The 16,433-nt window shown below is 41.4% G+C and overlaps 2 protein-coding genes across 4 annotated transcripts in view; one reads left to right on the top strand and one right to left on the bottom strand.

The window, feature by feature from the left end:
• MAP7D3 (MAP7 domain containing 3) overlaps window positions 1-12,063 on the top strand; it is a 42,682-nt gene extending 30,619 nt beyond the window's left edge. The window contains exons 14-20 of the mRNA XM_058814336.1: window positions 3,489-3,624; window positions 4,721-4,901; window positions 6,007-6,111; window positions 6,345-6,398; window positions 7,169-7,262; window positions 7,658-7,856; window positions 8,978-12,063. Of these exons, the coding sequence (XP_058670319.1) occupies window positions 3,489-3,624; window positions 4,721-4,901; window positions 6,007-6,111; window positions 6,345-6,398; window positions 7,169-7,262; window positions 7,658-7,856; window positions 8,978-9,287 (1,079 nt within the window). The 3' untranslated portion in view covers window positions 9,288-12,063. The remainder of the gene's footprint in view (window positions 1-3,488; window positions 3,625-4,720; window positions 4,902-6,006; window positions 6,112-6,344; window positions 6,399-7,168; window positions 7,263-7,657; window positions 7,857-8,977) is intronic.
• A 660-nt stretch (window positions 12,064-12,723) lies between these two features.
• FHL1 (four and a half LIM domains 1) overlaps window positions 12,724-16,433 on the bottom strand; it is a 29,157-nt gene continuing 25,447 nt past the window's right edge. For 2 of the 3 annotated variants that reach the window (XM_058814340.1, XM_058814337.1), the window contains exons 3-6: window positions 15,818-15,995; window positions 15,142-15,311; window positions 14,448-14,634; window positions 12,724-13,698 (exon numbers count right to left, since the gene is read on the bottom strand). In XM_058814340.1, the coding sequence (XP_058670323.1) occupies window positions 13,541-13,698; window positions 14,448-14,634; window positions 15,142-15,311; window positions 15,818-15,995 (693 nt within the window). In that variant the 3' untranslated portion in view covers window positions 12,724-13,540. The remainder of the gene's footprint in view (window positions 13,699-14,447; window positions 14,635-15,141; window positions 15,312-15,817; window positions 15,996-16,433) is intronic. The other variant, XM_058814338.1, reaches the window with a different exon arrangement.

The following is a 16,433-nucleotide window of genomic DNA, read 5'->3' as shown; positions in this document are numbered from 1 at the left end:
TGGGGGTGAGTCCCTCACACAGCAGGTAAGTGGGAACATGTGCTTGCTGCACGTTACTGCATGTTCCTGTGTGCTTCCCTGGGCTGCTCCTACTCTCTGCCACTTCTGAGGCTCCTTGTGATATGGCTTCTGTTGGATATGAAGTGTCATTCACCTGAAGAACTCATGGTAGAGCTCTCTAGGCATGTGTTCCTGTGGAAGGAAGCCTGGCTGTCAGAGGTGGATGTTTGTACAAAGTTCCACATCCGTCTTTGCTGTCATGTCCTTTGTCTTTGCAGTGAGAACATCCATCCCTCAGTGTGCTGCCATACTGCGGATAAATGTCTTGTGTGCCCCAGAGCATCATCACTTCTGATCAATGTCATCAGTTGGTTGAAGCCTCCATAACAATGTGTCCTAGTCCTGTATCTTCCCATTGTTCTGGAACAAGAAGCTGTGTCCTTGTTCCTTGGATGCCTGATCTGTCTCCTCTCTACACTGACTTCTGAAACTGTATTAACCCAGTTTATCTGTTTTCCTTTTAGTTTATTTCTAATCTCAAAATAGTAATCTTTGTAGTGATTCCTACTGGGGCTGGGCAAAGCTCTTCTTCTTTGTTTGACACATAGAACAAAAGGAAATAGTGAGCATGTTCTTCAAAATAAGAGATTATTTCATTTCTCTCTTGGAACATTTTGGTACACTGCAATATTGCTATGTGAGGCAAAAATATTTTTTCTTAAGAAGTTACTTTCAGTTTTCAAGGCAATTTTCATTTTACATGTCTGTGTCAGCAGTTCACCCATGGGTTGGTGCAATTCCCTGTCCCAGACAGCTTCTGAAGTCAGAGCACACCAGTGAATGGCATGTGGCAAATCAGTCTCTAGGTCTTGTAGGTTTAGCCTACTTTCAGCTTTGTGCAATTGTATCTTCATCCCATCTCTTCTTCAAACTGAACTTGTTTGCCTGTTGTCAACAGCAATCAAGTTTTTGTCTTATTTTTTGTGTCTTCCTCCTGCAATATACTGTTCCACAGTAAAACACTTTTTATTTTGCAGTGACTGGAGCAGTTGTCATTTCTGGCAGCAGCCTCTCGCAGCTTCTCTGAGAATTAAAAGGCTTGTTCAACTTAAAGCATAAGAAGTGCTCCTTCATGAGCTCTCACCTTATGCATGATGATAGGTAATAAACTATCATGGAGCCTCACATTTTGTATCTGGGTATTGAAGGCTTTGAAATATGATTCCTAGATTAGTTGTGAATTAATTATTTGCCTTAAAATCTGTTGGAATCTTCCCTCCATCCAGCTAGTACTAGATTTTGCCAGTGTTCAGAGATTGTTTCTCTTGCCTCTTTCTCTCTTTCCCCTTCCCTTACAAAGAGGGAAGTCCTTTGGTGAAAAGAATGACTAGGAGTACACGGAAAAGGAAGCTGAGTGTAAAAAACTGTCAGAATTTTCTTATGGCATGTTAGCAATCATGTTGGGCAATCTCATGTCCTGCCCTATGGAAACAGCCTGTACAGGGGTACATGGAGATGGAAACAGTTTGAAGTACCCATATGGAAATCATCAATAAAACTGCAGAAGTGAGAATGCAATGGGAAGGTCCCCAATCCCTTCTTCTTTTTTTTCCCCCTGTTCTTTCCATATCTGCAGTGTTCTGTTGTGACTAATTTTCTTCTGTCAAATCCAGATATCATAATTAAGCTGTCATGCTGTAATCCTAGAACTTAAGTGTAAAACCTTTAGTCTTCTTGCTGAGCATTAGGTTGTTCAGTTTTGAGGAGGGGAAATAGGTTAAACATGACATTAGGTGTCAACCAGATTTGATATAACTGGGAGAGATGGCAAATGTGCAACAAAAAATGGCTTCTGCTGTGAAAAGCGAGTAGTCTGAACAGAAAGTACACTCATGTGGCAGAGGAAGAGAGACATTTTGACTTCTTCATGGCTGTACACTGGCAACAGTAAATGAAATCTAGTAAGTTACAGAATATTGGAAGAAAAGCATCTGCCTGTCTTGAATAAGCAGATATGCTAATGGTTTTGTAAATGCAAAATGGTCTTTCTTGCTCAGGAGGAGGAGGACCCCTTTTGACCAAGTTCAAATTTGGAACACTCATGGCTGATTTTTGTTAGTACCAACAAGACTGCAACTTTTTTTCCACATGAGAAGCAATGTGTTGTCTGGGGAGGTGGTGTTTTCTCAGCTTTGGGTAAATCTAAATGTTAGAGCACTGTCTATGCCTGCACTACATCAGTGTTGAAATGCTTTTCCTAGGACTGCAAGAACAATTTTTATGCAGAAAAGACAGCCATGATTCAGCTGCTGAGAGTTTGCTGTGTGTAATTATACCCTGTAGCTGCAGGTTGTGATTATGTGTCCATGGGGCCTAAGCAGCTTTTCAGGTATTAAAGTTCCTAATAATGACATTGTGTTTTGAATGATTTGTCTTCAGGTCAGAAGTAAAACAAGTGGTCAAACCCTGATGTCATAGTTCATTAAAATTACCTTGATTTCAAGGCTTTATAAATGTTAAGCAAACATAATGTGCTGATTTGTGAAGGGTTCAGGAGAAAGGCAGGTCCTCACCAACATTATGATGCTGCTGCTTTGCTGACATCAAGAGCTGATTCTCTGAATATTCAGATGATGAGCTTTTAAATCTCATTCAAACTGAAATATTTCTAGGGAATACCTAATAGAAATCAGAGTTCTTTCAGTATACATATTGAGAGCAGCTGGATGGCAAGATGGTTCTGTTTTGACTTTTTTCCTGATGTTAATTAGTCATAGTGCCTCTGATGTTCACACACCTGAACACCAGGCAGGTCATGAGGAAGCATAAACAGCACAACCTGCAAAGATCTGCTCACCTGGTGGTTGAAGCTGTTTTGATCTCCATGTAAATTGGAAATTGATTTGTTGCTGATGTATAGAAATGTGATATTACTGAAGTCATTAGTATGTGCCTTCAGGGCCAGATGAAATGATGATCATTTGCACTCTAAGATACTCAGTAAATATAAAAGCATGAATGTTAATGTTATGAAAAAGGAAAAAATAAAAGAATGATAATTTCTTCTTTAGGGTCTTGTGTGTCCAGTTTTATTAGAAGGAAGTGAAAGGTATTTCCTACAGCAGATTTTTTCCAGTTTTCTTATCAGTGTTCAAGCATTACAGAAATGAGGGTGTCTTGTCAGAAACATGTTTTTAAATGCTGTGATAATTGGAGAGTATCTTTAAGTGTATCATCTGGAATATGGCTGGATCAGTGTTGAAATGAGCTGTTACTATTTCAATGTCAGATATTGTGGCTCTGCATCTCCAGGGCTCCCCTTTGGCTCTTGCAGGCCTGTTACAGATAAGGATGCAATCACTGTGATGAGCACTGAGGGAAAAGATACTGAATCAGTTGGCCATAAGATCTCATCTCACAGAGATAACGTCTTTCATCATTTTAAGTTCCTGGAACTTTCTAAGAGCAGATTCTTTTAACCTTTGCAGAATCAGGTAGCAAAACAGTAGCAGGGACCACCACAGCTGAAGAAGCTGCTAAAATCCTGACAGAGAAGCGACGTCTGGCACGGGAGCAAAGAGAGCGTGAAGACCAAGAAAGAATTCAGAGACAAGAAGAGGAAAGGTAACAAATGAGGGGAAGAAAGGGATGCTTTCAGTGGTGGGGTGTGGTTGGAAAGGACAATCCAGCTGTATATGTTTTCTAAGTTTTAATTTAAGTTCCTGCATATGTTCATACAGTTCCTGAAGCTGAGAGGCACTGGCAACAACCTGGGACAGGTTACTTACTGTGTGTAACATCAGTTTATATCTCAGTACACATGTAATGCACAGTCCCTGTGAAATCACTGCTGCTTTTTCCTTCCAGACACCAGTGGGGCTTTTGTTTCACAACTAGAATGTGCTTTGTGCATCACTTGTGTTTGGTTTATTTGTATTTGGTTTGAAAGAGTAAAACTCTATGTATTAAACTTCCATTTCATCAGCTTAGGCAGTGGTTTGATGGTACATTAAATCTCACTTTAGTGATGTGAAATATGGATCAGAAATGTTGCAGGCAAGTAATTCAAAGTGTTAAATCAGTGTGCATTTGGTTCACTGCATAGAAGTTGTTAAAATAAATGGCTAAGTTAGTGCTGACTAACTTTATTCCAGATCAGGCGTCGCCTGTATGCTTCTATAAACAGAGTGGAATGTCAGATTTTTTCAGTTTCCCAGTTGTGGATATGAAGCTATGAAACTTGCATATAATCTGCTCTAGAAATATGTCATCAGATCTGCTCTGTATGTCTGCAAGAGCTGGCAGTGTACCCCTTCCAGAGAATCTCTGAATTCAGGCTATAGAAGAATGAGTCTTTTAGGAAATCCCACTACATTTATGTTTGACGGTGATTGTAAGCTTCATTCATGCCGTGGTTGCAGATGGTTTTTATTAAATGGTCATTGTTTAATCCAGTTCTTAATCAAACATTCCATTATTGGAACAACCTGCCTTGACTTAATCAGCAAAGAGCATTTATTCACAGATAATTTCTTCCAAGTTATTCCAGTTTTCGCTTTGACAAGTCTGGATGGTGGCATTTGTAAATCCACACCAGAAAGTGTCTTTATCCAGTTATTTCTGAACTGCCTAGAACTTTCTTGCTTTCCTACTCTGTCTCTCGTGCATGCACACTTTTAAAGCAATAAATACCCAGTAATCTGTACCTTGGAAATTGTAGAATCAGAGAAGAAGAAGTGGCCAGGAGAGCAGCTGAGGAGAAGGCGCGGCGGGAGGAGGAGCGGCGGAAGCAGGAGGAGGAAAGGAGGCAGACCCAGGAAGAGCAGCAGAGACAGGCTGAGGAGGAGAGGCTCCGCCGGGAGCAGGAGGAGCAGGAAAAACTTGCAGAGCTTCAACAGCAGGTCTGTGCCTCCAGCTGGGTTCCTGGAAGAAGCTGCTGCTGTGGTTTCAAGAGGCTTGTCTTTGATTTTTCTTTCCCAGAATGGTTTTGACAGTTCTCTGTCAGGCATGATGTGAGGCTGAGTTCATCCTGTCTGAGATGGATTTGGGACTGTCTGTAGGTCTTTTCCTTGCCCTGGTCTCTGATTTTTATTTTTTTTCCCTAGCATTTAGTAAATTCAAGTGTGGGCAGAAGCAGCTATTTTGGAATATTTTTTTAGTCATCAGGGATGCTGTTTTGCATATGTAAAATATTTGTACTGAGCCCACTTAACCAGCAGACTGTTATGAGTTACAAGGAGATGGTCTGTCTGGAATGTAATCTGGTTTATTCTGATTCCTCTCAAAGAAAGACTGGTAGTGTTTTCAAATCTGCCTTTCCTGTTGCTGAATAGTCTTCCACAGCAAGTACCTTTACAAAGGCATCCTTTGAACTGAAGGGAGCAGTTCTGCAGAAAACAGGCTTTCCTTAGTTAGATTAATTCTGAAAACTAAAGCAGTTTTTCATTGAAATTATTTGTGTTCAGAGAGCTGTGAATGGCTTTGCCATGTGTCTGGATATTTCTTTAAATGTTTGTTAACAACAGTTACTCAGAGTGTTAACTATGTTTCTATCTTCTTTCCAGTTATACTGGAAAAGATTTTCCAGTGTAGACGGAGTAGATGTTCAGTACCAAGTGTCTTGGTAGCAATACCTGACTGCCAAGATTTTTAAGTTAACTCTGACACATTTAGAATTTAATTGCTGTCTTGTTACTTTATAGATTGTCCTTGTTAACCAAATATTCATTCCAAATCATAGTCTGAACAACAATGTTCAGTATCTCAGCAACATTCAGAACATTTGCATTACCTCAATATAGTTGGTTTCAGTTTTTTAATGTCATAGTAATATATATTTCATGTCAGTAACTAGGTAATTGACATTTAGTTGTAATGTGTGGTGATATTGAATAGTGATTGCCTGATGTTCCTGTCTGTGTTGAACCAGATTCTGTAACTCCTTTGCTTTTTACTGTTGGAATAAGTTATGCACTGGGTGCTCTCTTCTTTTTGTTTTATTTTCAGAGAGAAGAAGCTGAAGCAAAAGCTCAAGAAGAGGCTGAAAGACAGCGACTGGAAAGGGAGAGGATTATGCAGCAAAATATGCAGGAAAGGCTTGAAAGGAAAAAGGTAGCCTGTTTTGAATTCTCAGCCTAAAATGAACGGGCAAATGGTCTCAGATACAATTAAATAGAAGCGTGTTTTTTTAAAGGCTGCCAGCTCTGGTTTGTGAAATTTAAAAACAGTGATGAAAATAGTATACTCGTGAAATATGAAAATGTATAATGATTGATGAATTTGAACCAGAATGCTGAAATATAAAGTTCTGTATGTCACATAAAATGTTCTCCATGTTTTAACAGAGAATTGAAGAAATAATGAAAAGAACACGGAAATCAGATCAAAACGAGTCCAAGGTACTTTTCTGTTTGATCTGTATAATGACAGAAAAGGGCTTTTTGCCTTGTGTCATATGTCTTCCTCTGTTATCCTTACACAAAATGGCTTCCACAGGAAGTGCAGAGTTCTGATGCACCAGAATAATTTCCAGTACCTTGCCACTGCACACATCTTCTGCTTTGCTGGCTATTATGAAGAGTCTTTGTTACATTTTTGTTCCAGGCCTATAGACAGGATGTTATCTGATGTTATCACTTCCAGACTGGTTTTTAAACACTGTTTTAACACAACACTGGTTAGTAATTTTTTTTTAACTGTGTGCATTCTGCCAGAAAACATAGAGTTCTGGCATCATCTGTTTGATTAAAGCAAAAGAATTGTTTAGAGCAATTCTCTTTGGATTGCTATAGAAAACTGGATGTATTATTTCTGTTAATGCAGTGACCTAAGTTTTGTGGGAAATTGTATATATTGAGGAACAGTTGTTCCTCTTTGAACATTCAATTATTCAAGTCTTCCAATAGCTGAAAATGAATAAAAATTTAGCACACACCTTGGAGAAAAGAGGGGAAAAGGATCTCAGAAATAATAGGTGGGAGGTGGAAGTGGGTCCCACAGGCTCTGGCTCTGCAGAGCTCGTGTTGCTGGGTGACCTGATTGTCTGTGAGCCTTTGAATTCATGTGGCTTCACTTCTGGGCACAGAATGGTCTTGTGTGGGAGCTGTGACTGAATTTGTGAAACTGTGGAGGACAGGGAGTTGTTCCAAGTAATACTGTGGCAATTCAGTTGCAGAATGAAGGGAAGTCTGTCTCGGAAGTGATGGAGGGAGAGGATATTGAAGAGGAGGAGGAGTTGGGTCTTGAGAAGACTGATCAGCCAGGTAAGGAAGCTGGGGGAGTCAGGCCTGGGAGGCAGTGAATTTCAGTGATCTTTAAGCTCTGTTGCAGTCCTAACAGCACTGGGATGACCTGAGACACCAGTCCCAGAGGTGCCAGGGGAACTCCTTTCTTGAGCAGAGAATTGCTCAAAATTATTTGAGAGTGAAATTCAGGCAGCATGCTTTCATTTTATAAGTGGATTTTTGAAGATGAAAAATTTCATGTTGATATAGGCAGCTTGTCTATAGACAAATGAATCTATTGAAGCCAAGTGCCTCGGGGTTTGACTAGGAAGCGTTATTTGGCACTTGTATTTTATTCATTTAGAATAGCAATTCTGCTACTCACATTCTTTTTTCCTTTGTTTTCTCTCCTCCCCCCCTCCTCACACATTCAGAAAAGCTAAATGGTGTTGACTTGCTCCAGGACATCAAGGGGGAGACAGAGAATTGTTTAGAGACTGCACAAAGCATGATCTCTGCAGAATGTGAGGCACAAGATGAGTCAGAGCTGAAGGCCAGTGAAGTGTTCATGAATGGAAGTGACTTGAAAAGTCCCAAGGGGTCTCTGTCTGTTTGTGAGCTAAAGGATTCCGGGTGAGTCTGCTGTACTGTGGGAGCACTGAGCTCTCACACAAGAGAGCTCTTGTTTGTGCTTAAATAAATGCAGAGCTGTCTGCAGCACCTTGCTGGCTCTGTGGGGTCTGTGAGCCTTTCTCCAGCCCTGAGGTGTGTGCTGCCAGCTCAGAGCCTCACACAGAGCAGGTAGCTCAGCATCATTGTTTGTTTAGATGGCACCACGTTAACAGTGCTGCCTTTGCTGAGGAGTGAGACACACAGCCAGCAGCATGGCAATGTTGGTTATAAAAACTGATATTGCCTTGAAGCCTTTTCCATTTAAATGCCTTGCAGTTCTTATTAACAAAACATTAAACAAGAGGGAGGAGGATAACACTGAAAAGGAAGAATAACCTGCACAAAGCTCTAGAACAATTTCAATTGTGCTGAAACACCTGATACAATGCAGAAGCCTCCCTTAGTGAGGAATTTAGGTTTTTTACTGTTTAATTTTTTTTAACATAAAGCTTTTTCATCTACTACTGGAAAATTTGTCCTCTGATGCTTGTTCCATTTGCTCATCTAAATGCTAATGATTTAGAAATGACATTGTGAACACTTTTTTAAAGTGATGATAAATTAATGTCATTCCTCCAGTGATGGAATATAAAGACATTTCCATGATTGTCCTAAGAATGAGTGAAAATGGATCCATAATTTGGGTTTAGCTTTTGAATCTGTTTGATCCATAATTTGGGTTTAGCTTTTAAATATTGCTGGTCTTCTGAGACTTAGTTTTGGGTTCAAAAAATCTAAGCTGGAGAAAAAACGAAAATGCACCCTACAAAAATCAAGACTTAATAATCAAAGCTTTAAACTTGTTGCTTTCTTATATCAAATTTCTAAAGGCAGAAACCTTACCTGAGGGCTGTTAGTGTAGTAAAAAATGAGTATATATTGCAGAGTTGTTCTTTGCCATTGGCTCTTGGAGGGGAGATCCTGTGTGGCAGCTGAAGCTTGTCTGGGAATGCCCTGTGGGATATTCAGTGCTTTGCAGAGTATGCAGACTGTTAATTATCTGTCCTGGAATCAATGTAAAGGTTAAACATGTGGAAACTGTAGTACAAGGTTTTTATTTTTCCATTCTCTGTTTTTTGTAGTCATCCTGCAAAAGAAGTGGTTATTGATGACTCGGGGAAGTTGGGTGTTCATGAAGCTGATCATACAATTGGACTTATTCAGAATCTTAATGGGAAATCTGGTTCCTGGACTTTTGAGGAGTTCATTGATGTTGGAGTACATTCCAAGTCAACCAAACTGAGCTCGGACAGCATCTCTGCTGGTAACTGTAATCAAAACTTGAATGATGCTGCTACACTACCTTCTAGTCCCAAATTGGCTTTTGAGGAAGATGGTGCAGTGAATTCATTGACCAAACCTATAGATGCTTCATCAGGTAATCCAAGCTGACTTCCCTGTCTGTCCCTTCCCCTGGCTAGGCAATTCACCTTCTTGCATTTTGCTCTCCTTGCCTTAACTACAGCTTCATATTTTCAAGGCACTTTTTCCAGTGTGTAGACTGGAGGGAAGGCTCTTTCTTTAGTGCTTCTAACTTGAATTCTATCAAAAGGAGTCACCAACTGATGCCTTTTTAGGGGCTTGATAAGGCCCAACCTTAAGGCTCTTCCAAAGACACAGCTGAGCCCTTGTGAAGTTCCAAACAGCATTGAAGCTCATGTGTTGTAATTAAGGTTTTTCTAAGACATGTTAAATGGCACATGTTACTTTTGAAGATACAAAATAGTTTAAAAGGTGTCTGATGTAACTCTACACACCAGATCTCTTCACTCCTAGGCATGTTCTGGTTTTGATGCTGACCTATGTGATCTTACAAGGTCTCTTCAGTCTCTTAGCAGTGTATTAGCTGTCCTTTCTACTTACTGTAGAACGGTCTTTCACTTCACTGAGACAAGTAACACAAACCTGAAGTTCCACAGATGGTTGTGTTACATTGTGTTAGGAGTAGTAAAGCTGTACACAAAATATTCTGAATTTTCTGAAAGAGGCAGGGCTGCATCTCAAGCCTCATGTGCTTGAGAAGCCAAGCCCTGATGCAGCACAGTGCATAGTGTGTCAGAGAAGCTTCAGGAGGCCAGTTTATGTAAGACTGGACTTCTCTGGTGTTGGAGCCAAACCCCAAAGAGCTGTTTTCACAGGAGATCTCTTTCCATGGGATAAATGACTGTGTGATCAGTTGAAGTGAATGCTAGTGGAAAAACAAGCCTTGCTATCCACATTTCCTTCCAGTGATGTGTAGCACTTTCTTTGATTAAAGTGTAGCACTTTCCTAGACTGAGCTGTTTCCTGAGTCTCCTCTGTCACTCTGCGTCTTGTGAATTTGAGTTCCATGGGCACCCCCTGATGGGGGCTTCCCTTGAGGCCACACCAGACAGGGCCATGGGAATAGAAAAAATTATTGTGGTTCTGCTGTTCACTTTGTCTTGTGAGCAGACTCATTAACTTTTTAGTGAAGGAAGTGTGGCCTTTTAATTTTGAACTTGAAAATTTTTAAATGTAATACAGTTTAAGAATTCTGTACATAACTTTGAGAACTAATGTTCCTGTAAAAAGAAAGAAAAGCTACTGTGCTGGTTTTGGACTGTAAGTGACCACGTGGTTCTGTGCTCACTCCTGGATGTAGACTGACAGTGATGATGGATGCATGTGGCATACACACAGTTATGATGGTTAAATGTTTTCTTTTCTTTGCTCTTTGGACAGAACTGTGAACACTAGAGACCTGGAAATAATCTGATTGCACTTCAGTAATCCAGTGTTTTCTCAAGTACCGAAGGCCTTGTTTTGAAAAGCTGCTTGTTTACCTTTATCCATCTTCAAGTTTGCAAAAAACAACAGGGGAGGGATGACAAACTTCTAATTTGCACCTTGAAACATTTCAGGGAAACTGTTGTGCTAATGTTCTTTTTTTGTTCGTTTAGCTAATTGTTAGATAAAGTTTCCAAGTTCAAGTATTCTTTGTTTCCCCTTTACAGACTTTACAGTAACCTGATTGAGTCTTTTTTTTTATTATTATTTTCATATCAGTATCATGTAGAACATGCCACTGGAGGCTCCTCACTTAGCTGCAGACTTTGCATATTTCTAAAATGATGAAATAAAAGACTCACTCAGTGTATGTTAAAGCTGAACTCCCTTTTTAATGTCTAGAAATATGTTGTTGCTTGTTGGTTCATGTGCTATTTAAAAATGCAAAATTGAGTATCTTCAATTTTGAATGGAGAAGAAAAATCCCTTATTATCTAATGTGAAAATACTGGCAGTTTCAAAATGCAAGTGTTGTACCATCACTAATATGTTTTAATCTATTGGCAAACATCAAAACATTTTTCAGCATGTGCTCTAATACATTACAAAAATGTTGAGTCCCTGGATTTGTCTGTTGGTGCAGTTTAAGGTGTTAGGCTTTTAAAAAATGTTTTCCTTTTGAATTACTTATTTATCTACACTTATGGAAGTATTATTTTATTGTGTACATAACAGTATTAGACCATTGAAGTCATGTTTTGTTCATGTTATTCCAAGTGTTCCAGTTCCAGCTCTATAACAGTGGCTGCAAACTGCATATATATTTCCCTTCCCCTAAAGCCTGCATTAAATAATCTATTTAACCTGAATTTGCCTGCTTTTTTCAGCATGAAGAGTTTAACGAAGCATCTTCTGAAAATTGCTACTAAAAGTAATAATGCAGCCTTGTTGTCTCCTGTAACAGATAGACTGGATAGGTCATTATTTTAAAAGTAGCTGTCTCAAAACCTGCTCCAAGCCACTGGCTGTTCCCTCAGTGGCAGTGGTGCAGCCCAGCAGCAGCTGTGTGTGCAGTGGGAGTGCTGGAACCACAGCTGTGCTTCCCTCGACTCCTCAGCTGCAACAGGAGCCCTCAGCCTTCTCCCTCTTGCTGTTCAGAGATCCTGTAGAACTGTTTTAGACTTTAGAGCAGTGCCTTAGGTGAAAGGAGAACTGTATTTTTGTATGATAGCTGTTTGTTCTGGCAGAGACAATCATTCTAACAAAGATGCCGATATTTTTCTGTGCTGAGATTTGTTGGCTGGCCTGATCCAGCCCTGTGTAAATACGTGTGCACAGTTAAATAAACTTTGCAGTTGAACAATGCTTTATTTCTGTAATGTTAAATGTGACCTTACTAGGCCTCTCCACCCCTTGCCATGCTGACCTGCCTTGGGGTGCACTCTGGTGCTGCTCTAACTGCTCCAGATTCCCACACTAGCAGCCTGTGTGGTTGGGAGGGGATTTGCACTAACACCCTCAGCTCTTGCTGTGTTTGTCCGTGCTCGTGGTGTGTTCTGAACTGAGGGATTCTTTAACCTGCTTTTCCCTGCCAGCCTTTGCCTTTCCCCTGCAGCAGCAGCATCTCTGTGTTGTGAGGGTGAGTCCAGCAGTGGAGCAGCACTGCCTTTTCGTTTTCTTGCAAGGGTTCTTTATCAATTGTTGAAAGGGAATGGCTGGAGCAGATCCAGTTGATAAAGTATTTCACTACTGTGGAAAAAAACTTCCTTAAACCAGCATTCAGGTTGCTGAAGCGTGGTGGATCTGTGCATGAACAGTGGCTGTACATATGCTCTCCAAAGGGCTTTTTCACACAGGCTGTTTCTGGCAGATGGTCCAGTGTCAGTTATATATTTAAAAAATTAATTAGTTCATGGAAATTGTTGCTTTAGTCCTCAGATACTTAAGGGTGCAATGACAGCACAGCTGACTCTTACTTAGCCAGTATCAATGTAGTAGACTTGGTTTCAGTAGCTCAGCCCTAAGACATGTCAATCATATAAGATGTTAAAATGAAAAAAAATAATTTCCAGACTATGGATTCCAAGCAGGCACTAGTTTCACTTTTATTCAGTCACTAAACATACACTGACATGATAGGAGAGCTAGCCTTGTATGAGCTATTTTTAAGGCACTTGTAAATGCATGTGCATGTTGTAGGTGAAAGATTTACTACTTGTTAATGGATTAATAATTATACATAGACAGCCTTGTTTAAACAATGATATAAAAAAAGCTGATGAGGAAAACTTGCAGGCAAACCACACGGAAATCAAGACTAAAACAAGTTTATGGAAACTTAACTCAGCTAAATGTCACTGCCAAAACATTGTTATCTGTAAGATGAAGCCATTCCTTACATGTGCTGCAATGTGGTGTTGTAGAGTAAGCTAAGGTATTTATTACTTATTAATGGTGCAGTGTTTGTTGTGTATTTGTACTTGTAGAAGCATAATAATGGATCCCTCTGATCCCACATGCAATCTTTGCATCTCTTTGTTGGAGGTGCATGCCTTGTCAAACCCACTTCAGTTAAGTGCCAAGCTTAATCACATACCAGATAAGTTTAAAACTAGATTTGTTTAAGCCACACACAGGTGATGCAGTGTGTGGATCTCTAAATCTAACAGCATTTCAAGCCTTTATACTAGGAGCTACTTGGAAACAAGGTTAGATTTTTGCAAGGCTACATGCTTTTGTACTGCGAGAGCTTCAAAAGTCAAACCCAGTATATTGAGGCTAATTTAGTTCTTACACTAAAATGGAAAAAGTTAAAACTCTCAACATGCAAAAACCTGCTCTTTTACCAGGGCTGTTTGGGAAAGCAGGGCTTTAAAATCCATCTTACATCTGCTCATTTACAGTCGTTTGGGGCACTCAGCACAATAAATTTTTCCATTATGGCAAACAAAGCGCTTGTTGGCCAGCCCACGGGCACACTTTGTGCATTTGAAACAGTAATCGTGCCAGGACTCATCTTCATAGTTAACCACACTGGTTCCTCTTCCAAATCCTGCTAGGAGAGAACACAATTATAGGACGGCGATAGTAGCGCTGCCTTGGCCGGGCTGTCCCCAACCAGCCCTGCCTGGTGCTGTGCCCCCAGAGCTGCCCTGGGCTTGCAGGCCACAAGGGCTGCCTGAAACACCCATGTGGCAACTGAGCCACGGTTTTGTTGCATCTTGTGATGTTTCTTGAATAAGAAACACAAGCATAAGGCTTGCATGGCTTGTTTCTGCAATAAGCTTTTTCCCTTGGCTCCTTTCTCCAGCAGTCAAGGAGAGATGTGGAGCAAGGACAGGTTGGGATAGACACTTGTGGGCTCTAAAATGCAGGATGGAATGTGAGCCTCGTGGGACTGGCAGGACAGTGCCCACATTTCAGAGCTGAGCTTTGTCATCCAGTGAGTTTTAAGTGTAAAATATATCAGAAGGGCTACAAACGTCCCTTTGGGACAGTAAAACATCAATCATTTTAGACTTAAGGGTCCCAGTCTAAGATATGGGTGGGAATAGTTCTGGTTGGGGGAGTTTTGAAGGAGGTAAATTTGAGACATGCAGAGGCTGAAGAGCTCAGTTACCAGCTCAGCCTCCTTCCAGCACAAGCACGTGGCTCACAGTCAGATCACATGTAAAATGCTGGGATTGGGCTTGGGTTACCAGAGCTGCTTCTGATGTTACCCCTCCCTGGGCTCCCTGTCTTTGGGGGATCACTGTCCTGACCTTCAGCACCCACTGCCCTGGAGCTGCATTTAAGCCAGCATACCTGTAATAGGATTCTTGCATCCAGCACACTTCTTGGCAACACACTCCTTGTAGCACTCAACGCAGTAAAACTGATCCTCCACAGCTGTGAAGCGCTTCCCTCCCAGTTGCTTCTTGCAGTTGGAGCAAATGAAACACTCGGAATGCCAAGGCTGTTCCTGGTAAGTGAGGCCTCCAGAAGTGATGGGCTGGGAGAGAAGGAGCAGAGATGTGGTTTAGAATCAGCAGGGGACAATAGAGGTGACACATGCAAGGGGTGTAGGGTAGGAAAGCTTTGTCACGGAGAGGATCTTTGCAAAGTTTGCATCAAAATTTAATTGAACAGTGCACTTGAGTCCCTCTAACCTGAAATCCCACATACCTGGCACTGTTGTAATACTTTTACCTGCAGTAACTGAAATTCCACACTAACCAATTGCAGAAGTTGTAAAACAGCTACTGTTTCACTTCTTGAATGTTCAGTACCACTACAGAGCCTAAACTACCCCAAGGCAAGTGCAGGACTGGTATCACCTGGTTTCTGCAGTGTTGCCATCAGCTAACCCAACCACCCCTGCCCAGATCCTGTACTGCACAGGAAACATCGGCATTGGTACAGCTTCAGCATGATTGGCCTGCTGGTTCACCCTCCCAGCTCCCAAAAGGCACATGAGGGCTGGTTCTGGTAGCTACCTCTGCAGAGGGGAAGGACTTACATTCTTGCACTTAGCACAGGTCTTGGCAAACTTGTGCTCATGGCAGGAGACACAGTAGAAGTCATCACCCTTGGGGAAGAAGCTCCCAGATCCAATCACTTGCTTGCACTGGCTGCAGGTGAAGCAATCCTTGTGCCAGACCATCTTCTTGTACTCAACGTTTTGGTCTCCTACAACAGATAAAAATAACTTGTCCTGTGAGATTTCAGGCTTATGGCAAACCCTTCCCCCTGTGCAGTGTAACATCTGAGGGCAAGACCTGTCCATAGCTATGCCCAGGATTCCAGGAATGCAGACTAGGGATGAGCTGGTAATTTCTGTATCTGATTCTAGCCAGGGCTTGCTAGATTTTCTTAAAATAGTTACCAGCTGCCTGAGCCTTTTAGAACCTTGATTTACCGAGCAAAGCTTTTGGTAGAAATAGTGTAAGACTGACATGAGGGTTAATTATCCACATGAGAGTTAATGGCAAAGCAGCCTTTCAACACTTGAATAAAATGGACAAGTGAGAGCAACAATCAAAATTTACTATTCTGAGGTGCTCCAGCCTTCCACTCTGTTGCCCAAACCCCTAACTGCAGCCTCCACATATAAATATGATAAACCCCCTTGATAAACCCCCCTGGTTATGCCCTGGAGCAGAACATGGCCCTCAGACCCATCACTGGCACAGTACCTGCAATAATGGGCTTGAAGCAGCCCTTACACCTGGGTGCATCCTCAGCAGCAGTGCAGTTGCTGCACCAGACCTTGTTGTTCTCCCTCAGCATGAAGGGTTCATTGACCAGGGACGTGTAGCACTTGAAGCAGCGGAAGCAGCTGTCGTGCCAGTAGCGGTTCTTGAAATGCAGCTCCTGCAATGAACAGAAAGGGAGGGAGGAATGGAGTGAGAAGCTTTTCTCTCCCCCTGAGCAGCCCTAAAGCCAAGCTCCTGTCTCACCAGCCTGGACAGATTTGTTGTTCATAAGTTTGTCTGACTCAGTGGGTAGGGCTACAGCTCCTCTTCAAGCACTTAAGGGAAGGACATTTAACCAAACTCACTGACACAATCACATTCACTTTGAACTTTCAGGGGGGCAGAAGACACTTCAAACCAACAGCTTGGAGATTTGAGGTTCTGCAAGTTCTCGTGTTCTTACATTCCCTCTAGTTCAGGTATACATTATTATTGCCATAAACATTTATCTGGCCCTGAAGATATAGGCTAATGACTTCAAATAACATCATATTTCCATACATAAGCAACAAACCAATTTCCAGTTTTCGTGGAGATTAAAACAGTCGCAACTACC

This window comes from Ammospiza caudacuta, chromosome 14 (assembly GCF_027887145.1).
Source record: "Ammospiza caudacuta isolate bAmmCau1 chromosome 14, bAmmCau1.pri, whole genome shotgun sequence".
NCBI lineage: Eukaryota > Metazoa > Chordata > Aves > Passeriformes > Passerellidae > Ammospiza > Ammospiza caudacuta.
The sequence above is the reverse complement of the archived record's forward strand: the minus strand, read 5'-3'. Positions and strand labels throughout refer to the sequence as shown.